Consider the following 25,029-nt stretch of genomic DNA (forward strand, 5'->3'; position numbering starts at 1 on the left):
CTCTTCCCTCTAGTTAACTGTGACAGTACCCCTCTTCCCTCTAGTTAACTGTGACAGTACCCCTCTTCCCTCTAGTTAACATTATTCTATTGCTGTCCTCCCTAGTTAACTTGGACCAAATCCATCAATATTTCCTCGAGTTAACCTGGATCCTATTCCTCTTCCCTCTTATTAACCTGATCCTATTGATGTTCCCTTTAGTTAACCTGGACCATATTCCTCTTTCCTCGAGTTAACCTTGATCCTATCCCTCTTCCCTCTTGTTAACCTGGACCATATTCCTCTTTCCTCGAGTTAACCCATCCTTCTTCCTTCTAGTCACACTCAATCCTACACCTCTTGCCCCTAGTTAACCTTGGCCTTCCTTTCACGAAGAACTAAGGTGATCGCCACTCACTTGTGCAGTGTTACAGAATGGAGAAAGGAACTCGTGGGCCCAATGTCTCTTCCTTCTAGTTAACATGGAGGCTATTAACCACAGTAGATGTTTATACTGAATTTGCAATGCAGACGCTTGAATCACCTGAATCATTCATTCACAGAAGCACTTACACATGTGTATTGCCATGAGCAGTTGGTATGGAAGTCACAGACGTCATTCGTAACTACTCGCCTCTTTCCGTAACTGAACGCCATCCGGCTTTCCGGAATGACCCGAGTAGTTACGAATGTCACAGACGTGTGACAGAATATCTTAAACACACAGCAATTATTAACTCGTCTGAATATTGATAAGGGAGTCACGTACAAACGGTTTACGTCAGCACTGTTTAGCGATGTTCGTTTAACGCTATCTCTGGATATGGTCTGTTTGACTGGTATTTTAGAAGCTGATTGATGATACGAGGCAGTCCTGCTTGACAACGGTATAAGAACCGAAACGTCGTTTCATTAAGTAATCAAGAAGCTGTTTTCCATAATGTATTACGCCTTTCTTACATCGAGATGTGCCAAATTAATGTAGGCCAAACCTGCGATTTATATCGAAGCAATGATACCCGTGGTCAATGATGCTGATGATCTCAATCACTAAACTAACCAGACCACTTCATGTAGTTGGTCGCCGCTTATGACCAGTGGCGGTGGATTAGCCTGCTGCCAGTATAGTGGTTAAAGAGTTCAAGACAAGCATGGGTTGCTGTAGTCCTATTCTCACACAGACTTTCACAGGTTAATTGTTGATGTAGAGGAATCCATTGAGAATACGTTGGTTGGCCACACACAATGGGCCCTCTTTTTGATGAAAGAGGCGGCAACTCTCATTTTGCATTGTTGTAAGGGACGGTCCAATGTCGCTTCCTGTTAACGTTGTGTGCTGTGGTATGACCGAGTCGATATTACTGAACATTATCCCATGGATTATATTTCTCGCTTCTACCTTTGATTGTTAACATATGTACAAGCGCTTTATGCAAACAGTGTGGCGGATGATACCATTGATTTTTAGCGATCACCACGAGTTTTGGCACAAAAAAATAGTTACAAGGTTTCACGCCAAATGTCAGCCCAGTTATGTTAAATGGGTAGCTCATCCGGGACTCGGCAATTTGTTTTTCATTTAATGTTATATCTTTTTCGTGAAGATCGGGGTAGTATTGATCCTCGGCAACCAGTGTTTGCAAGAGTGAGTGAGTCAGGTTAGTTTTACGCCGCACTCAGCAATATTCCAACTAACGTTTATATGGCGGTGGTCCGTATATAATCGAGTCTGGACCAGACAATCCAATGATCAGCAGCAAAGCATCGATTTCGATCTGCGCAACTGGGAACGTGTCAATCAGGTCAGCGAGGTTCGATTCCTCACATCGGTATAATCCGTGCAGCCAATTTCTAGTGTTATGCTAATTGTGACGTAAAAACAACGAAGTAAACAAATATTTCAAACGAATCAAACTAATATATCATTTGAATAATAACAGACCCCTGTAAAATATCTGAAAAATTGCTGGCGTTAGACAATAAACAAATCTTTCCATACATATTAAGTCATAATGGAATTGCCCGTGTAGACCGAGTTTCCAGTTGCATGTATGCATAATGGAGAATGTGTGTAATTATGAAAATGGAGCATGTGTCTTGCGTGTTACGAGTATATTGAACGCTATGATTCGGCTGGTTGGTCATGCCAGGACAACTTCCGGTTTTTGAAACGCGGCAATTCGCTGTACAGATTTGCGTTCCTTCAGCAATATCTTACGTTGCGACTTGTGATAACATACGAGTTGTAGTAACAAAGAAGACCGTAACGACTTTGTTTTTTTTATGAACTTTTGAAGTCGAACACAGCTCGTATTTCGCGATATGTTATCTTTTCTGAATCGCCGGTATTTTTTCAGTCCTGTCCTGTTTTTTCTGTCTACATAAACAAAATGGACGTGATTCGGAGGTGCACGCAGAAATAAGCTTGCCACTTGTAGTAGTGAGTGGGTTTAGTTTTGCGCTACTCTTTGCAATATTCCAGCAATATCTCGGTGGGGAACACCAGAAATTTCTTCACACATTGTGACCACGCGGGGAATTGAACCCAGGGTGACGAGCCCCACCGCCCCACGACTTGTAGTAAGATAGGACCACAGGGGCATGTATTGCTGAAAATTATACGTCCTGGGCCAAACAAGAGTACGCAGATATCCATATACATATAAAGAAGGAAAGGGACGTAACGCGAACAAGGTTGTCAAACACCCCACTCTCGATTATGGGCGAATTCTGTGTGGGAAACAACAGGACTGAACCCAGTCAGGAAACGAGACAGTTGTGTAATCAATGTTTTGACTTACCAAACGCAGTTCTTAAGCTTTATTCCAAAAGAAATACTTAATACCTAGATACTTTTTTTTATAATACCAAAATGTTTTGATGGTGACATTGTGTCTGTGTTACCAAAACACCACAGCAATCTCACCCAGATGGAACTAATAAACCGGCTGGGTGCTTTCTTTTCTTGATACAAACTTTGTCCAATTTTTATCATCCAGAACATCACCTGCAACATCGATCCTTGAGACCATATTGATTAATCTTTACAAAGTCGTTGCTTCTGTTTGCAGATGTTTTAGTCGACATACTTCTTCATAAATAATTACTCTAATTACATAATTTAACATAGTCGCGTTTCGTACTTCAGGTGCGTCGATTAATTGTTTGACAAGAATGGTGTGGATTTTTAACCCCAGGTGTAGCGTAATTGTTAAAGCGGTCGCTCGTCACGCCGAAGACCCGGGTTTGATTCCACACATAGACATAATATGTGAACCCCGTTTCTAGTCCTCCGCCATGATATTGCGGGAATATTGCTAAAACGGCGTAAAAATATACACAGTCACTCACTCTTAACCGGAAGAAGGTAAATAAATAATTTCAGTATCGCAATGCACATCGCATTTAACCATAACGGTCTAGAGACACATGTCTAGGTTTTGAAATAATATAGGAAGTCAACTGTAGTGTACACGTATTTTCAAACGCATTCACAGTATGGCGAGTTGTAATACTGTCTTGTTCAATAACAGTAACGATTCAGGATGTTTTTGCTTGCTTTCAGCACGTTGTTACTAAATAATTGATAGATGTTCTTAAACAGCTCTCTGATATAAACAGAGGCGAAGTAGTTGGAAGCGATGTTGTTCTGAGGTTGCTAACAGGAGGATATTCCCAAGAGAAAAATTAAAGCGTAATATGAAATATTCAGGGACGGTGGTCTAACTGAAGGACGGTACATACTGAAATAATAATTGATTTGTCATTCTACTAGGTCAACTCAGTGGGGGTTCGATGTGAAGCAAGTCAGCGAGCCTGACGACCCGACCCGTGTTACGATAACCATGTTACGATAACCATAGGTTCCTGGATCCCGATTCACAAAACTGTCGTCAGCCTAAGATCTCGTAACTTTTCTCGTGGCATTCGTACCTCCTATACTGTAACATAGGAAGTGGGAATGCTGCGAGAAAAGTTACGAGATCTTAAGCTTACGAGAGTTTTGTGAAACGGGGCCCTGATGATCAATTTTAACCCGGATCTTCACGGGTAGAGAGGGTCAGGAAAGAGTACGTCAGCATAGTGAGGTCACATCCAACACATGACAAGTGCAAGGGAGGGGATGTTATGTACTATCGATGACCATCCCATTCTTCTTCTTCGTCGTGACGGTTCCGGGGTAGGATAGGTCTTCAGCAGCCCATGCTTGCCATAAAAGGTGACTTGGCTTGTCGTAAGACTCGCTGACTTGGTTGACACGTCATCGGTTCCCGATTGTGCAGATCGATGCTCATGTTATTGATCAGCGGATTGTCTGGTCCAGATTTGATTATTTACAGACCACCGCCATATTGTTCAGCGCTGCGCAAAACTAATTTCACTCACACACTCACTCACGTCTGCGTCATAAAACACGTGGAGCCCCTAATGTGCATGTACAGATGAACATGTCACCAGACATTCCGTGTTGTCTGAAAATCGATGTAGTCGGCCAAGACAGCAAGCGATGTTCATTATAAGTACCTGTAGAGTGCTGGATAGCTGCAACTCGCTTTCATTCCAGGAGGATGTCTAATTATGGTGATATTGCTTTCCTGATTTGGGGGATTGTGAAGCTTGTCCACTGTGACAGTTGTTTTGACGTGGCTACTGTAATACAGCGTGACAAGTACATGGAACACCAGGCGTTTAGGAAGTTCTGGAGTCCGTCTTTGTATACTTGTGCCTCAGAATGTCTCATGTCCTCAGGATGTCTATCCTTTGGATTTGACGAGAAAACGCGCACCTGCCTTCTCAACGATAAGGACAATGCCAATGGAAACGTTGTTGAGAGAACGGGATTCCTCTTTAGTGACATTCTTCACTGGCCAAAGGTTTGTGTCCGTTTGATAAATTAAATTTAAAAACAGAAAAACTTGAATGTATTATTTTAAGAAGGAAAAATAATTTCAAACTTGATTGTTTCATTACGCTATGGTTTTCACTGATGATATTGCTTCAGGTTTTCTCTTGGCATAAATCACTTGATTTGTTAGTAATAAATGTAAACCTTTTTAGAACTACAATACCTTTTCTGTAGAGCGATCGACGTAAATAATTTGTGTTTTCGGAGTTTTCTCACAAGAGGAAACGTTGACTTGTTAAGCGAATGAATAAGTATGGTTTTACACCGCTTATCACGGCGGGGGACACCAGAAATAGGATTGCACACATTGTACCCATGTGGGGAATCGAACCTGGGTCTTCAGCGAACGCTGTAACCAATAGGCTACTCAACTGCCCCGACGTATTAAGGAGTATACAAGTACAAAACTTTACTTCGTAAAGTAGAACTGTACAAGACAATGTAGTCTGTATGTGGAGAAGTACAGGGCGTCTCATGTCCCCGAGAAGGTCAGCTGCTTGTAGAGTATGCAAGGAGACAACAGTCGATTCATCTAGTAGAGCTAGCAGAGGTATTGTTTGAGACAGAGTCTATTGTTTGGCAGATATGTAAGTGGGCGATATAGTTGACTAACTGATGGATTAAGCACTTCAAGCAACTGAGCATAAGAAATGTTTCAAGCAATACTTAACTGTTTCCTTGACTACAGTACGCAAATCAATGAAATCTGGATATTTCATTATGGAACTATAAGTGCATATCCCCACTCAACTCCGATATTATACCCATGAAACGTTTGGCCATGGCTCAAACTCCTGCCGCACTGATCATCGATGTTACTGTTGTAGTTAGGACCAGCAGGATCCTGATTGCATTGAAGATAATAAATGTGTAAACTGAAGTGGCGACCATGTTTCTTGCTCAAAAGTTTGCTTGACAGGCGGGTCCAATCATGAGAATTCTGAGGTTAAAATATAAAATAATGTATCTTTCTTTGATTTCCCCAATATCGACGTTTCACATCAGATTCAATCAAAGTCATCTGAAACAGTTAATTATTCAACTGGTATCTCGAGAAAAACGAAATCAGTGTCTGATTCCCGCCAAACTGACATGGAAAGAATCTAAACAACCTCTTACTGTACAAACTGCTCCTGACAGCCAGTCTACTATAACACATGCTTCCCATACTATATCAGTCGCAAGGAACGATTGCTTAGTCGAATGTTTATCAATGTCGACCACAATGTTGCAATATCAAAAATACAACGAAAGCGCCTTGACCAAAGACAATCAAAAACAATTTAACAATATTAGAATCCGGCATTCCACACCGAGTGGTTGCTCGCAGATTCAATGTCAATCGAAATTCAACAAGGAACTTGTGGCAACGACACCAACAGACAAATCACGCCAGAAACCGTCCTCGTACTGGTCGACATCCTTGTAACGACCCGACGTCAAGACAACTGAATTCGACAGACCTCTGGAACTGCTTCTAATCAGCAACAGCCACAGCAGCAACCGTCCGGGATTTCAACACAAACTGTTCGTCAACGTTTACGGCGATTTGAGATCATCGCAGGACGCCCATCAAGATGGCGGATTTTGACGTTACAACATTGTCAACAACGTCTACAGTGGGCAAGACAGCATGTGAGGTGGAATCATGCCCTCTCACGAATAAGTTCAGGTTTGCAATTGAATTCTTTAATCTCAAAAACCACCTTGGTGGTACAAGAGCATATACTCTAAACATACATACAAATACAAAATCAGCTGAGATCCAAGATGGCAGGAAAACAACATGTTAACATCTTCTTCTGATAAGGGATGATATTTTTACAATATACTAGTATTTTGATAGGTTCACTATATCTTTTAACAAATAATATTTTTTATTTCATTAGGAAAAATGATTAGATGGGTGGGTAGATATTGCTTCCTCAAAGTATCTAATGCTTAACAATAGTAAGGAAATATAAATTAATGATACTTGTCCGCAATGTTTTTAGAAGTGCATAGCTGGCAAGTTCTCTCGTCCCTTAGAATAATATACCAGCGCCCCGCCTCAATAGGTAAATTATGGTTACATGTTCTAAATCGCTTCACAGAGCTGATGACCGTGTGCGAGATCACCGTCGACGTGGCGAACGTCATGCTGACAATTGTGTCAAGGAAACTGATCGGTTTGGAGGCGGTAGGGAGATTCTGGTGCAGAACTGCGGCTACACACAAGACAGGCGTTCCCATCATCGCTGGTAATCTGACAGGGGAGCGATATCATGAAGGGGTTCTATAGCCAATCGTTTTACCGTCCATACGGCAACCTGGACCTGGGGCGGCGCTACAGCAGGACAACGACAGACCGAACACTACCCAATTTGTTCAACGTTTCCTGGCTCAGAACAATGTTGATATGCTTCTCTGGCCAGCTAAGTCACCGTAGATGTCGCCTATTGAGCACGTTTGGAATGAAATGAAAGGACGCTTGCGACACTCATCAAATCCTCCTGTAACGCTGCAGTAACGGCAACAACATCTTCGTGAGATCTGGGACTACATCCCACAACGATGTCATACACAACTGATTCGTTCCATGCCACGGAGGCGTGTTGCTGCAACATCTCTGCTGGTGGCCATACTGGAACTTTTCATTTTACCCCAAGCTTTCAGATCGGTGTTTCTACTCTTTGACATTGTCACTGATCCAAAATGATGGTTGTCATCAAGCGGTCAAATATCTGTTCTATGACATAAAAGTGTTTGTATCAACTTCGTTCTGTTATTTGTTTTTTCTACACCGTTTTAACAGCGTCACAAGAGCTTTTGTTGTTGAGTATAATTTCAGTTAAGTTGGAAGTTATTTCCACGACACTGGGGTTGCAACTATTCTGCACTCAATATGTCGCTCACAGATCGAAATAATTATTTGATGACCATTGTGGCAGTAACGACGTTCACTTGTACTTGTACTAACAGACAGAAATCTGACCTTTCTGTTAATGTTATAATGGACTGAATATTAATACAGACGAACTGAGGAATAATGCTGATGCATAGAATTATTATTCAAAAAGTCCTCATGTTTTCAGAAATGAGCGGGCCAAATTGATAATGCCCCCAAATTGGAAGACTACGGGCCGTTATCATGCCCGGTGCTAGGTAACGTCATAAGCGAATTATCAATTATAAAGGATTAATTTTTACGGGAGATTCGTTCGATGAAGAGCGAGCTCTCGCGGGACATACGTGACGTCAAAGCAGACACCAGGAAGCTGAACGCATCGGTGAGTGAAATTCAGGATGACATAGAAAGCATAAAATCTCAACAGAACAGCTTACGTGCTGAGATGGATGCGATGAATGACCGTTTATCGTCAGTAGAATATAATGACAATCTTTGTGAGAAACTTCAACTTCAACTTCAGATATTTGTGACATTCAAAATAATCTACAACGAATCGAACAGCATAATCGTCGTAATAACGCTCTCATCCATGGTCTGAGCGAACTACCAGATGAACTTAATTGCGATATTAAAGAACTTGTGTATGAATTCTAAATAAACATTCCACGGATTACAGTTTTAACCAGGACAGCATCTTAGAAGCCTATAGAATAGGGAGTTTTTCGAAACGCCCTAGACCACTCCTGGTGAAGTTTAAAGTTACAAGTGAAAAAATAATTCCTCTGTCAAAGAAAAATCTCCGATCTCAAGCAGCAGAATAAACATGGTTATTATAAGAATGGCAAGTTGATCGTGGTCGACCGTCGCCCGGCTGGGGGTACACAGGATGAAAGGAACAACGAGTCTACACATGAGGAGGACACGCCTTCCAGGGGGGATTCACCCCTACGCATCACCTGACAGCAACTCCACGCGCGCATAGGGGTGGGGCCGACCCATGACACTACGCCCGGATGTAAACACTGTGATAAACTGTCTTTTTTGGAATATAGCAGGATTTCAGAATAAAAGTGGTGATAATAATTTCTTAGTATTTTTCAAACATTATAATATCATTGGTCTCTCTGAAACCTGGACTGTAGGAGTTGATTACTCATCAATATTTCATGATTATAAGTGTTATTGTGTTGACGCTGTGAAAACTTCTACTACAGGCAGACCTTCTGGTGGTGTTGTGCTTCTAATAAGATCCAATTTAATCAAATATGTGAAATTTGATAAAATCATTGATAATGCTGCTTTTTTACTACTAGATAAGTCCATGTTTGGCTTTGATAAAGATGTCCTTTCGTCAACTGTGTATCCGGTTCATCATGGTATGACCATAAACCATTCTCTTGCGGATTGTTATTTTATTTTGAAACCTTGCTCGCCCTATGGTGTGATTTAGAAGACCCAAATGTTATCATAGGTGGTGACTTTAATGCAAGAACTGGCGAAGAACCCGACAGTGTTGAAGATAGTATCGCTGAAATCATTGGAGATGAACACTTTAGTATAGAGTCTGATATAATAAATACAACACGTAAATCATGTGACAAAATTGTTAATGAATCAGGCAAGAAACTTCTAAGATGGTGTGCTACTTTAAACCTGTTCATTATGAATGGCCGTTGTGGACAGGATGCCCATGGCGATTTTACAGTTACAAGTCATTCTGGAAGGAGTGTCATTGACTATGTTATTGCCTCACCGCTTGTACTCAGAAACTGTAAACAATTCTGCATTCCCTCTTCAGAGTGTGACCACTTACCGTTATCTTGTCAATTTCAACCACGTGATATCCATGTAGAAAACATGCATGATGAAGAAGCAGGCACAGCACGTGCTAATCAATATCGTTACGTCTGGGATGATAGCAAAGCTGAACTCTTTCGTGAAAATTTATTGTCAGAAAAAATTGTAAAAAAGATGACTGATTGTTTAGATCTCATGTTTGATAATGTTTTTGATGCTGTTGAACTATTTCCTACAGCGATTTGTGTAGCTGGTATATGTATGGAACGTAAAGTTTCTTCTGGTTTTACCACTTCTAAACCATGGTACGATTCTGAATGTAGCTATTATCGCACAGAGAGGGAAAGGCTTTTACGTGTCTTCAGAAGATGTAGAGATGATGAGTCCCTTAGAGATTATTTAAATATGAAAAATAAGTTTACGTCTGTGACGAGAAATGAGCAACGCTCCTACCACGATAAAGTCGTACAGGCTCTGAATGATAGCCTCAATAATAGCAAGGAATTTTGCAATGTTTTGAAAAAGGTTTTCTAATCCGATCCGTATTAGCCACTCCGGGAATGGTATGATTATTTTTCTGGTATTTTCATGGCCTCCAATTCTAATAATATAAATGAATTTTTTTATGCATCTGAGATTTGTGACGATAATGCTACATATATTCTGGATTCCCCTATTTCAGTTGATGAAGTGTTAAAAGCAATTGATGCCCTTAAAAATTCTAAATCGGCTGGTGATGATAAAGTAATTGCAGAGTTCTTCAAGCACTCGCGTGATATGGTGGCCCCTATAATAACTACTCTCTTTAAGATTCTGTTTGATAAGGGTATTTTTCCTGAAAACTGGTCTGTCGGTATAATTGTTCCCATACATAAGAAGGGTGATGTAAATGATGTCTCCAATTATAGAGATATCACTGTTCTCAGTGTTTTTAGTAAGTTATACATTTCAATCATTAAGGAAAGGCTGCAATTTTGGTCTGATGCTTTTGGTAACATTTCTGAGTCGCAAGCTGGATTTAGAACTGGGTACTCCACTATTGACAATGTTTTCATTTTATATAATATTGCAGAAAGAATTCTTTCCAAAAAACAAAAATTGTATGCTATTTTCATAGATTTTTCCAAGGCTTTTGATTTGATTAATAGGTCAAAGTTATGGTTGATTTTGAATAAAAAGGGTCTGTCTCCTAAAATGGCGAGGTCAATTAAGTCCATTTATTATAGCGTCAAATCTTGTGTCAAAGCTAATAATATGTTTACAGAAAGGTTTCAGTGTAACATTGGTGTACGGTCGACCACGATAATATTGAATCCGTGTGTTATCCAGGCATCCAAATGCACCCCGAGTTGACAGAGTTATTTCTCCTACTCTTTGCTGATGATGTTGTCCTCTTCTCTGACACAATATATGGTTTACAAAAGCGTATTAATGTTTTGAAACAGCACTGTATTGATTATGACCTTACTATAAATTTAGATGAATCTTAGTATTTAGACACGGTGGCAAGCTTTCAAAAAAAAAGAAAAATGGTTTCTTGGAGATATCCGTATTGATTGTGTATCTTCTTACAAGTATTTGGGTATTCAATTTTCGCAAACATTAGCTTGGTATAAAGATTTTGATAACTCAGTTTTACAAGCTAAAAAGGCTTTGTTTATTATACTCAGATCTATTTCCAAATTGCAGTCTTCGAATAGTCATTTCTTCTTTAAAATCTTTGATTCTAAAGTTATACCTATTCTGCTTTATGGCGCTGAGGTATGGGGTCTAGACTGATCTTACTTCTCCCATCGAGACTGTCCACACTTTGGCTTGTAAAAAAGTATTAGGTGTTAAAACTACCACCTCTAACCAGGTTGCTAGGGGGGAATGTGGAAGATTTCCTGTATATAACTATGCGTATAAGCGCTGTATTAAATTTTGGCGCAAGTTGTTGAAAATGACATCATCACGTTTTCCTAGAAAATGTTATAATTTAATGTTATTGGAATGTTATTGAAGCTGTTGGTGCCTCCCATCGTAAACTTACGCACAAAAGAAAGTACACACATGGTGCTTCTGGATTATTTTCCTATAAACACACAAAAAGTACCTAAAACAAAAAAGAACAAAAGGAATAAAAAGAAAAAAAAAAATCAAATTCAATAACTCAGCTTACATTGTTTTCATTGTGGCGTGCTATTCACGTGTTAATGGAATCAATGGAATCATGTTTGGGAATGGGTCTACAAAATTATGATCCTAAAGGCTTTGAAACTCGCAGAACTTGAATATAGTCAGTGTGTTTTCAGACCCATTGATTCGTTGTCTTTGAAATACGTTTCAGTAAGCACAAATAGAGTAAGTAAGCACAAACATGGTAAACAACATAAGTCAAAGTCAACTGCTCAGAAAGCAAGCTTGAGGAGCCCAAACAGCCACTTAATTAGTCGTCGTTTGCTTGCTCCTAGCCACCGGCGTGTCCAACAAGACCAGAAATGTTCTGCTTGCTCGTCCATCGTGTATTGTTGTACCGTTGACATATCTTGCTTTAGGATGCCAGATTTAGTGCTGATCATATAAAATTACTCTGAATTTACCAAATACCCTCGGCCTTGACATGATCTTGTGAACGTCAGGAAAGCGTTGATGTTGGGTTACAGAGTTAAGTGTGTGTAATGCTATGGGTGGGAACCACTGTGACTGCCAGGATACCGCTGTAAATAGTACACGGAAGAGTAAGTCGAGAGTGTCTGAGTGAGTTTAGTTTTACGACGCGTTTAGCAATATATGAAGACGATAGGAGGAAGGGAACACCAGATTATGGGCTTCAAACACTGTTCCGAACGATATGGGGAATCGAACCAAGGCATATGAGTGTCGTGATTGGTAAGCCACTATCTTGGCAAGGCGCTGCATTAGGAGTGGGGAGGTCTCGATTAATTCGCAATAGCAAATTCATTCAGGCTCTACCATTTATGTTTAACCATACAAATGGACGCATGGATCATCTCAAGCGTTCACCCATTGACTTAGTACATCTGTCTTGCATGTTTCTTTGCACCATTACAACATACTCGTGCCATTAACACGTTGCTCATGTTCCTACTAGTCCCACCATCTTTATTCATCTGTCACATTCACTCAGTATATGTGTTGAGAACCAGTGACGAACCGGGTTAGAAACTGTCTTGCTAGACACGACGGATATGGATCTAATTGCAACGATATGACGTGACAGATTAAGGTTGGACCAAGCACGATGTGAGGCGTTGATCATGCTATCAGTCACTGGTTTATCGGCTCCAGATTTTGTAGAGAACATCTCTGACTATGGCGGACCCGTGAAGATGCGGGTTAGAATTGGTCTTCAGTAACCACTGCTTGTCGTAAGGGGCGAGTAACGCGATCGAGCGTTTAACCTCGCTGATTTGGTTGACATTGTCATTGTATCCCAGTTGTGTAGGCTGATGCTTATGCTGTTAATCACGTGATTGTCTGGTCGTGACTCGATTACTTACAGACCGATGTCATGTAACTGGAATTTTTGCTGAGTAGGCAACAAGGAAACAAAACATTTTAAGTATAGAGGAGACACAGTGGTACTAAAGCAATATAACAAAGAAACTTAAACAATTTAACAAATCATCTGGGTTCTACTGAGCCCGCAGGGTATCGTTATTAGCAAAAACAGGATACTTATCTTATAAAGGGATCCAATGAAACGTATTAGCTAATTAAGACTAAAGAATAAATGAACCATTACATATTCATTGAACGTGCAATTTATTGTTCCTGGTACTTTCTTATCACCAGGGAGCGTTGGTGACTCAGTCGACTACAGCGTCGCGATTCGCTGGACGCAGGTGTTTCTCGTGAGTACGCCGGAAGCCAACAGGCATTTTAATCCCGCGTCGTCCTACTCGAGTTCCTACAAACCCGTACTTTGGATTCTCCAAAGTGGGAATCGTTCAAGACCTGCATAAGTTGGGTTTTCCTACCACATTAAGCTTGTACATAGTGAAGTAACTGCTCTACTGTTCAAGGTGGTTCACGTTAAGTCATGCACTTGCTCATAACATTGCAGGGGTTCAAAATTATCACCGTCGGACGCCAGGGACAAGTCAGTTTTCATTTCGGGCAATCAATTAATGTTATCTTACTTGTTCGTGGGCTAGATAATTTCTGCTTACGGTTTCACTTTCACTTAAATATACTTGTGTTTCATTTCATGTCTGCTCAAGATGTAGCTATTAAATTTCACAATGATAATAAAGTAGAGTTATCTTTCTTTGCTATTTATAAATAGTCCACTAAACATTAACATCAAATACCATGTTGATTTATTCTTTCATATTTTCATTATCGTGATTATGTCATAAAAATCAAGGCAAGGGGAAAGTTACTCAGGACAAGTTACTTTCTTAAAGTCACGTGACCTTTGGCAAGTGGCTTTTGAAAATGTGTTTTGAACCCCACGTCATTTGGTTTAGATTTGATTAAGAGTTACAGGTGTTAGATCTGAGATGGAGCTGGGGTTGGAGTTAGTGATGAAAATGAAGACATTGGTAAAACATGGATTAAGGATGATTTGAATCAAACAGCAAGCATCAAATTGCCACTTCACTACCACTGACTTATGCCTCCGAAACATGGCCGAAAGGAAGATGTGGGGCCGCCTCCTGTGTTTCATGACTGTTCAGATCTACATCTACGCAGAAGCGGCAGAAGAGTGACATAAAGACTCCATCCTCTACCCACCGTCACCACACTCACACACGCACACACACGCACACACGCACACACACAGACGCCCAACCAATTGGGGGTAGCCTAATGGTTAAAGCGTTCGCTAGTCACGCCTGAAGACCAGAGTTCAGCTGCCCTAATGGGTATATTGCGTAAAGTCCATTTCTGATGACCACCGATATCGCCGAGACCCGAGTAGAGACCATGTAACCATGCCCACAAACTAGTGATCTATGTTAAAGGTGTGTCGAGGATAGGTCATTTGTTCTTTATCGACTAGGATCCTGATCAAGGGGGCCAATTTCAGATATGGGCTCAGAGGAACTTTGAGGGATGTCTTGACTCAGCTGCGAGTCAGAATTTAGCGGTATTTACAATGAGTATATTGGAAATAACCACCTTCATACAAATAATTAGAAAAATCTGTTGCTATGTCAACGGTAATTTGTATAGTTTATATGATTACGGTCCGCATTGTCGATTGCTTATCATCGTACCCAAACTGCATGGATCATACCTCAAATCATCTACCAGTGGATTATCTTGTTCACACACGATCCAACAACTGCTGTCATATTGAATGAAAGATCACTGAGAGCTTTAACACATACACACACACGCACGCACCACACGCAGGCATGCCTACACACATGTGCGCTTATTCGCACATGATAACGCACGCACTCACGCACGCACATAAACAACGCATACATACATTTACAGACACACACCTTGACTCAGACTTTAAAACTGAATTAGTTATGGCTGCGTCTAGAATTTTCTGTTACATGTGTGATTTCTATGGCGGTTGCCGCACGCATGCATGTACGCACGTTTTAGTTGGTTTTGAATAGTGCTGTTAATGGAATAATGAAATCGCACCAGCGAACAAATGCATTCCGCAAAAGACTTGTCAATCAGTAGCTCAAATGTTTAGGTTTTACTTGAAAAAAGGGAATTGTTGCATTTTTGTCGTCCCCTTCAATCAACCTATTTGGCAATATTTCTCGCCACCTCTTTACTGCCTGTGAACGAGAACCCTTCTTTAATCTCGTGTTTTCTTACTTACACGAGCGCACAGACCAGCACAAAATTCATCTCGAACGGTTTCTTCACATTTTCTTCACATTGTCCGTTATATTTTGTTCCAGTCCTTCGCAGGGCCATGTTCTCCGATGGCGTGTCAAGGGACCGACCGATGCCAAGTAGATCGGCTTCATCGTGCCACTTGTGTTCCAGGTAAACGGACTGCATCCTTCTAGGTTTCACCTTTTATTGTTAACAGTCAATAACTGAAAACAGCTGGTTATTTTGACCATACCTTCCCCCAAAAGAAACGCATATGCGACATTGATCTTTTAATTATGTGTCAACGTTAGAGTTCATTGTTATTATTTCACCATTACAAATGAATACATTTGCCCTAAAAGCATCATCGGAAACGCCAATGCACATTTATGTTCTGAAGTAATAACTTGCGTAGAAATGTCATGGAGAAAACGTGCACGTGCGGGTTTCAGGAATCGAGAGCAGGACATTGTCTATATAAGACCGTTTTGCTATGAGACGGTCATTGGAATTTTTTGCTAAATGAAAGAATATCGTTATGCGCGACTCTATCCCGTAAATTAAAACAATGTCATTGAACATCTGGAGTACTATCAATCTACTGTTGCATCGCACCTCAATATTCACCAGCTTCAGTCGTTTATGGGACGGATTTGACAGAACTAGTGCTACGCGCGATCGGCCTCGAATTGCTACTGCAGCGCAAAATAGGTACATCTGGGTACTTCATTTGCGGAACCGGACCGTCACTAGTGCAGTTGCAAGTGAAAACCATTTACGAGAAGCTTGACTTGGAGTCAGAAGCCGTATTTTGGCCCTGTGCTGCGACGAATACATCTACGTCGACGGGCGCAATGACGTTCAGTTCTGGAAACTACTGGCGACGTGTATGGCTCTGACAAATAATGCTTTCTGCTTCAGTCACGTGACGGAAGACTATCTTGTATCAACGTCAAAATGGACCTTCCGCCCAGAATTCTGTCGCCCAGATTTATCGATTTGGTATTGGAAGTGTCATGATGTGGGGAATCACATCCCAAAATTTGTGAGCCTTCAGGGCAATTTAACTGCTGTGCGGTGCAGAGACGAAAACGTAAGGATTCACATAATTCCAATCACAGACCGCTGGTGAAGCAAGATAACGACAGGCCTCACACAGCACATGCCACCATTCAGTATTTTCAGAATGAGAACGTTACAGAACTTCCACGATAATCCAAACCTCAACCTCATCAAGTATTTGTAGGATGACCTCGACGCGTACGTAAATATCACCGTTAGACTGACTGTTGCTGGGGTGTCAAATGCTGATTTAGTCCATGTGTTTGTGGTGGCCACAACAGATACTGAAAACAAGGCCCAACTGGGAACGGACACTTTCACTTATTGTTCCTTTTATAAGCAAAACATGAATTACAGGCATTTGATCTTTTATACTGAGTACTGTGGCTGCATCTGATCCAGAATTACATGTGTTTTCTCACTTTAAAGGTGAAGCATATTGAATTCGTGAAAATGCATTAATGCATCTTTTTTGTGACAGTACATGTCCAAATAAGAGTAATACTATTGTTTAACGCCACATTCAGCTATAGCCAGTGGTTAACTGCTTTAAATTATAAGAAGGAGCGTCACATACTGTATGCGTTTGAGACAGCAATCCGAAATATATTTAAACGTTTGTTGAGATGTTGCAATTACCGATATTAGAATGATTGAGATCGTTTGTATCGATCTGCGGAAGTAGAATACCAAGACATTCATCAGCCGGCAGACATCCTGGCCAGCCGATCCCATTCAATGCCTCGTCCGAAAAACGTGAATTGCTAAAACTTAATTCTAATCCGGATCTTTACGGGTTCTATAATAGTAGTAGCTTTACTTCTTCTATTGAAAAATATAGTGATTAAATCAACTCGCATACCTTGCCAACAGAGCCCTGAACCAACACTATGAACAAATAACAAATACATTATTGACGTACAGACGCATCTGTGAAGACAAAACTATTGATCTTTTGATCTACTCACGCTTCCATGACAACCGAACAACCATGACCACGACTTTTAAATCATCAAATGCTTCCACCCTGGCTGACCCATATTTATACCGGAATATATTATTTTATCTTTGAGAGTTCAAAGGGTGTGGTCAGCCCCCAGAGGTGACGGGCGCCAGCAAAACGTACGAGGGCCATGACCAGGGTGCTGTAACAACCTACACCTGCAAACAGGACTTCACAGCCTGTCATGACAAAGTTACCAGTATCTGCCAATCCTCTGGACACTGGGAGAATATGACGACTGGCTTGTGTACTCGGAATATTTGGCACAGTCCGGTAAGCGTAAGCTTATATATTCAAAGAATGTATCATTGTCTACTGACTATAAATATTATTATCAGAAATAATTGATGTAAGTTTTGGATCGTGTTTAGGAGTAATCTAAAATATATTCTTGAATACAAACGGAAATGGAAAGGGAAATTATAGGTCGCTTGCGTGTCTGAAAACCAGATTAATTCGTTGTTTACGTATTTTTGAAGCTATAGGTGTAAAGCTAAAGAATACAACCACGTTTCTGATTGCAATCACACGCACGAAAGCAAATCTTTCATGAACTTCTATTTTGTCTAAATATTCATAGTTAAATAAAGCAATTACAGAACACATTACCACCATCAAACTCTTTTGATAAACAGACGAGTTTGTTTGTCGCCTGCAGACCTTGGGCAGTCTCTATCCACTACCTTGTGGACCATCAAGCAAGTTCACGGCGACTGTCATCGGAACACCGATATATGCCGCAAGGTAATATTCATGCATGAGATTACAGTACATAGAATAATACCGTTCATGATATTTTAATGATATGTCCTCCTTATGTAAGAAATGTAACACATTCTCTGAGCATGTGAACATTTCATGGGTGCAGGTGTAGTTCTGGGTGTGGGATGGGTGAGCTTATAGGTGGGCTGGTTCTGGTTTGGAAAAGGGGCATTGGAGATTGTGGCGGAAAATGAGTGAAGGTTGATATGTAAGAAAGCACACACGCGTACACGTACACACACGTACACGTACACGTACACGTACACAAACACATACACACACACGCTCACACGTGAGCTGGTCATCATGAGGGCCATGCATTGAATATAAGAGGTTGTAATGTGTGGTTGGGATGTGTATGATTGTGGTGTATGGTTGTGATGTGTGTTATTATGATGTGTGTGGTTGCAGTGTGTGGTTGTGATGTGTGTGATTGTGGTGTGTAGTTGTGATGTCTGAGGTTATGATGTGTGTGGTTGTGATGTGTGAAGTTGTGACGTGTGTGGTTGTGGTGTCTGATTGTGATGTGGTGTTGTGGTGTGTGATTGTGATGTGGTGTTAAGGTGTGTTATTGTGGTGTGTGGTTGTGATGTGTTGTTGTGTGTGGTTGTGACTTTGGTGTGGTTGTGATGTGGTATGTGGTTGTGATGTGTGGTTGTGGTGTGTGAGTGTGATCTGATGTGATTGTGATGTGTGATTGTGATGTGTGGTTGTGATGTGTGTATATAGAGCTGTCACGGCATCCCTAATTCTTGCCATGTATGATTTCAGCCAGCACAGATGGAATATCTGGCTTTGGAAAGACACCGACGTACTTTTGATATCAGAGTTCAGATTTCAATTCGATACCTACGTAAATACAACAGTAATGAACAGTCGAATTGGAGGTTCTTGGTTAGTACCGACCCGTACTCCAAGTTTACCTATGTTGGTAGGACAAGAAACAGAGGTCAGGATAACACTACACAGTGGAATATACAGGGTACGTGTCAGTCTGACTCCGTTTATATTCAAGTTGTGAGATTTGTAATGTAGGTATTTCTTGGCCACAACCATCTGCGTTTTTCGGGATTACGTTGCATGGGGCTGGACACTACCATACCTTTAACATGACCTGCATTGTATGTTTTGAAGATACGTACAGAGAGTAATCCAGCATGGCCTGGAACGAGTACTTTGTGGTGAGGCTCACACGGGAATTGGAGCATGAACTGGTATAATAGGAATGATTTCCTGCAATAAAACACTTGAAAGCTTTGGGATCATGATTTTGTGACAGGACGTTCAGCATGGCTGAAATACGTCTCTCATATGGTGCTGACAAACCTTTAGGATAGCATCACTATAATACAGTTCTCTTTGTTGGGTCGGTATATGATCTCTGGTTGGAAATGATAAAGTAAAAAAATTATGTGTAATGATGACTCTTTATTTTACTTCCAGCTGCAAATCGATGGCCAGAACATGATCAACTACACCGAGAAAGTGCCAGGAGCGGGGCCTGTATCCATCTCTGTAGAGGGTCATGTGTCACTTCGAATGATAGAAATCGTATTGTATTAATTTAAGTGACACAAGCTAGACTCAAACACTCCTAGGCTTGCGTTTACGTTAATACTACGACTCACGTAGATTCAGATGTTTCAGTGAGGACAACCTAAGCCTCAGATCTATTGTGACAGAAAGAGACGCCAAAGCGTTTTTTTCAGATTAATACTTAATATAATGTATGAATGATCCACTGATTAATACCTGATCAAATCTGGCACAACATACAGAAGGTGAAGGTCACTTGTTCTCAAGATCGTATCTGGGCCCCATGAGTGCCAACTTTTGGAAGTTCTGTTGCTGACGCGATCGTGGACGTTTCTCAAGAGGGTCTGATAACGGTTCCACAATTTTTTGCGGTGTTTGACGATGCGTAGATACAATGGCGTTAAAGGGTTGAAAATTACCATTGCTCAACTCCTTTAATTCTCCGGTCGGTCAAGTAAATATCCACATTCAATGATTACACAATGCCATTTAGAGAGTGGTCAAATGCAGCATATGTCATATTTGGGTTTACACTTTCTTCGTAAAGAACAAATTCAAGTACACTTATCAGAGGGGTACACAAAGTATGCAGTCTAGACTACCAGTTGTCCGACTTCCTATCTTGTGGGTGTCACGGCTGGTAAGACGACTGACTTTGTATGCTGGTATGTATACTTTATTAAGAAAGTGTAATCCCCAGTACGGCATATGCTATGTCCACACTAAACTTGACCATGGTCAATTTTTAATTTGTCAAGTGGATTTTGAACGATTACTTGGCCTGGCCCAGTAGAATATTGAAAGAAAATCAACCCCTGGTGTTGTTGACTGAGTTTCTGTCAGCCGTGACATGTTCTTACTTTTATTTTTTACTGCACAAAAATTGAAAAATATCAACATCCCTTGTTGGTGTGTTTGGTCGCCACACCACGAGGCTGCTTTCGTGCCCTCCCCAACATTTAGCTTTTAGGGGTTGTACTTTATCAATCCCGATCAGGTCACGCTTCAGGTAATAATGATTGGTGTTCATTTTGTATGAATATTATCAAAACTCCTTCAGATATTTCCATTTTTCAGCTTTGGCGTGCTTTTATAATAATATATGTAATAGTATAATAGTATATAATAAGCAACTCGCTTAGACTAAGATATTAAATATACAGCTCACGTAGCCTAATACCTTTAGTTTGCCTTGGGGCCGATAGTTTGTAATTCTTGAGAATGGGATAATGGAGCTGGACCCTCATCACTGTTACATTACCATGAACTTAAGACTGACGTAGTGCTAAGTTGATCGTTAATCCTATGCGTTAATATAGACTTACGACTGTCATAACGCTTAGATCGCTTTCTAGAACGGGTTCCTGGCTACATGAGTTTTGTTTGGTCAGTAATCCACAGACAAATCCTATCATCACTTACACTCTAGTTCCATGTTAGTAACCACTAAAACTGCGATTTAATCTTTTATGTGTTGAACGTCACGTTTATTAATACTCAAACTACGCAAAGACCTGCGCGTAATCGAGTCTAGTGGTTGATACTATGAGCAGCATACCACAAAAAGGGGTTATAATGATCAACCGGCCAAGTCACCAAGCCTGACATCTGATCCATATGGCAGGGTTCGATTCTCCAGATAGGTACAACGTGTAAAGCCCATATCTGGGGTCCCTCCATGATATTGCAGGAACATTGTTAAAACCGTCCTCATTCACTCACCCAAGAGGTTACTTAAAGCATATCTTTTGTAACATAATTATTCAATTAATAACAAAAAAACCCACCTGTCTCATGGGCATCGCGTAACGATTGCTTTCACGTAACTAATTTCATTTCGTCAAATGGTTTGTATTGTCATCGGTTCTTAAGACCGGTCCCGGTGGATAATTCTGAATGGTTATCTTACTGCATTTCGTCAGACCATGCTTTGTCTTTATGGTTGGGTGAAAGGGGAACTTTTGTAACCATTGTAGTGTGTGGTTGTGATGTGTGGATGTGACGTGTGTGGTTGTGATGTATGGTTGTGGTGTTTAACTGTGATGTGTGTTTATGATGTGGTATTGTCTTATTTACCTGTAGCTAACTCTACCAAGCATGCATATATACGCGCGCGCGTGTATGTGTGCCTGTTTGTGCGTGTGCCTGTTTGTGTGTGTGTGTGTGTGTGTGTGTGTGTGTGTGTGTGTGTGTGTGTGTGTGTGTGTGTGTGTGTGTGTAGGGGGAGAAGGTGGGATTCTGTCATGTTTCTCTCTCTCCCTCTCTGTGTCTGTCTGTCTGTGTGGAGGGGAGAAGGTGGGCTTCTGTCATTTTGTGTGTGCGTGCGTGCGTGCGTGCGTGTGTGGAGGGAGAGGAGGTGGACTTCTGTCATTGTGTTTGCCTATGTGTGTGTTTACATGTGTATACTTTCGTGTCACTTTAGTTATGAGGATCATGAATGTATTTCGTCGATGTCAATCTTCTCTATGTATGTTTGTACTTTTGCCTGTTTCCAGTCTATGCGAGCACACACAAACGCACACAGCACGTTGAAATATATCACTCTTCATACAGTGTGCGTGTATTGCATTGTAGTGTTTATGTATTCCTCTGTTTTAATTAACTGAGAAGCTAATACCACTCAGTGGCCATCAATGCTGTTGTTAACTGTTTCTATCCTGATTTCTGTGGAATGTAAGACATTACAGGCAGGTGCGATGTCGATGCCTTCACTGCAGTGCCGGTGTCGGCAGCAAATAGCTTTCACAGTTACCGGTCTTGTACACATGAACAAACAGGCTTGATCGTCTGAGAAGTTTCCGGATGGGTCAGTTTCCAGAAGGCCGCCTGCACCTATGTAAGAGCTTGCAACTTGCGACATGAGCGCATAGCAAACCTTATTGTGAACACCGATTGCCTTTCAGCTTCGAACACTTTCTTGAATGTTTCAAGATGTTTGACAAAAACACAAATCTGAAGATATTATTGAATATTTAATAAAATGCTCTCTACTATTTTTTCCACCTAATCAATCGATTTCAATGTTTTTATTGTTTGTGAACCTAAACTGCGTGTGTCAACGCAACTGACTGATTTTTCATTGATCGTCTGTCATGTGTCCTGGTTCAGTACGAAACGATTTCTTGGTTAACCTTTCCGTTTCAATTTTTCAATCAAGCACTAACTGTAAACATACACTATGTTGTCAGGTGTGTTATACAGTGTATTCCCAAGTCTTTCGGCTTTTCTTGTCTACAAATACCTTGGCATCTGTCTCCGAGTCACTTATTGACTTGAACTGTTCTGTTCTTTTAACTGCTCTACGGTTTGAAACCACATAATGCTGTTTTTATTGATGGCCATCAATGTTGTCGCAGTAGGTAACTACAAAACCGGATGTTTTTTGTTACCCAGCTCTTGACAGCCATTATCCCCATTTCATACCCAGCACAGTGATTTTACGCCAACAATTAAAAGCTATATTTGGGATCATTAGTCTTTATGAGTGTAAGCTAGAAATTGGTTCTATCTACTTTGCTTTTCATTGAGACGATTCCACAAACATATCGCAATGTCTGTACACTGAAGAACATCGAACTGGTCAATAGCAGTACATGATTGTCAAATGCTTGGCGACTACTAGCAAATATTGATATAAGCGTTCTCAGTTGTATAAATGATGTCTCAGTAATGAAGCATAATGTTTGAAGCACGTACGAAATGATACATTTTCCTCATATTGTTCCCTTTGATTACAAATGAACAGACACATGAAGAACAGGGTTAGAATTGATCCTCAGCAAAACCCATGCTTGTCGTAAAATGCGACTAACGGGATCGGGTGGTCAGGCTCGCTGTCTTGGTTTACACATGTCATCGAATCCCACGTGCGTAGATCGATGCTCGTGGTGTTGATCATTGGATTATCTGGTCCATATTGCTGGAATATTGTCGAAGGTCTGGTTCACCACATGGATAGAATGTGATATTGCTGGGATATTGATAAAATCATACTACATCATTCCTACCACGACGAACATAAACGCTTATTGCTTCATGTTAGCGAGGCCATTGTGTGGGATTTCGATCTGAACACAACAAATGCTGAGAATAATCATTCAGCAACGTGTGGCGGCTATGTTGACTGTCCATGCTCAAAAAAAGTTTCTTTCCACATTTCTAGGAAACTGTCGCTAATGTGACGGATGTATAATCTGAAAATTGTGCATGTAATATATATATACTGAAGAGATCTGCAAATAGTAATTGTTCATCCAGCACATACATGCATTTATTCAAATACAATTATGTTTAAACAGACGGAGCTCTCTTAGAAAGTTGGGAACCACACAGGAAATGAATGGAAAAGGTGATCCATCATTCTGTTGTCTGGTTTGTTTGCCTGCTGACATTCGTCAGCCAAACTGAGCACGATTCTTTTTATTCTGTCTGAAGCGACGTGTTGTGCTTTCAGACAAATCCATTTAAATGACACTGAAATAAATGAAAACAGACATATTTGCTGCATGGCATGTCAAGCACCAAAACATTCAATGTTAATGCAAACTTTCCATTTTTTATCTTAAAATATGTGTATTTTTAATGTGTGGCTTGATTTGTCGAATTTGCTAACAGCTGAGTATGGAACCCTCGAAAGGACACTGTCTCGTTGTCGCCCTCTCAGATTCAAACAAAATGAGACCGAAATTAACCAAAGCACGACAATGCATCAATCCGATAATGCGACAACGGGACCTTTTACTTGTGCAATTGTCTTAAATCATGTTATCAACACGTTTGTTAAATATTTTGACGATTGTTTGAACACGTAATTAATAGATTTTAAAAATACAAATCGCACATGCGTTTCTTTTTTCGATAGCTAGCTAGCTAGCAAGATAGATGATAGATAGATAGACAGAAGTATTTTAGTTGATACAGCCAGGGTTTTCCTATTAGTTTTATACATTTAAGCCACATTTCTTGTTTAACATCCAGAATGTCAACTATTGACTCAACCAAATGATTTCTACTATTATCTGTGAGAGAACAGTGTAGAAATACGCGTTTCACAATATGATAGGCAACTGTGCCACATTCATACTCAGGAGACTGAATGCTAAGTGTGCCGATACGTAGAAGTGCAGCAATATCACAGAAACATTCTGGCATTTTATAACATGTAGGCCACAGTGTGTGAACATTTTAAGGATACCTTATAGTCAGATATCGTTCAAAATTAAGTCTTGATTTCGTCACAGAAGCACCATATGATCCGTCAGCTTTAAGTATACTTTCTTTAACCAGCACAGACCA

The 25,029-nt window shown here is 40.6% G+C and overlaps 1 protein-coding gene across 1 annotated transcript; it reads left to right on the forward strand.

The window, feature by feature from the left end:
* The first annotated feature begins 4,439 nt into the window (after nt 1-4,439).
* Nucleotides 4,440-22,729, forward strand: LOC137258207 (uncharacterized). The gene is made up of 6 exons (XM_067795788.1): nt 4,440-4,853; nt 15,455-15,542; nt 17,507-17,709; nt 18,095-18,180; nt 18,970-19,180; nt 19,642-22,729. Exons 1-6 carry the CDS (start codon nt 4,548-4,550, stop codon nt 19,759-19,761), a joined length of 1,014 nt encoding a protein of 337 aa, XP_067651889.1. The 5' UTR covers nt 4,440-4,547; the 3' UTR covers nt 19,762-22,729.
* Nucleotides 22,730-25,029: the final 2,300 nt, after the last annotated feature.

Source organism: Haliotis asinina, chromosome 12 (assembly GCF_037392515.1).
Source record: "Haliotis asinina isolate JCU_RB_2024 chromosome 12, JCU_Hal_asi_v2, whole genome shotgun sequence".
In the NCBI taxonomy this organism is placed as follows: domain Eukaryota; kingdom Metazoa; phylum Mollusca; class Gastropoda; order Lepetellida; family Haliotidae; genus Haliotis; species Haliotis asinina.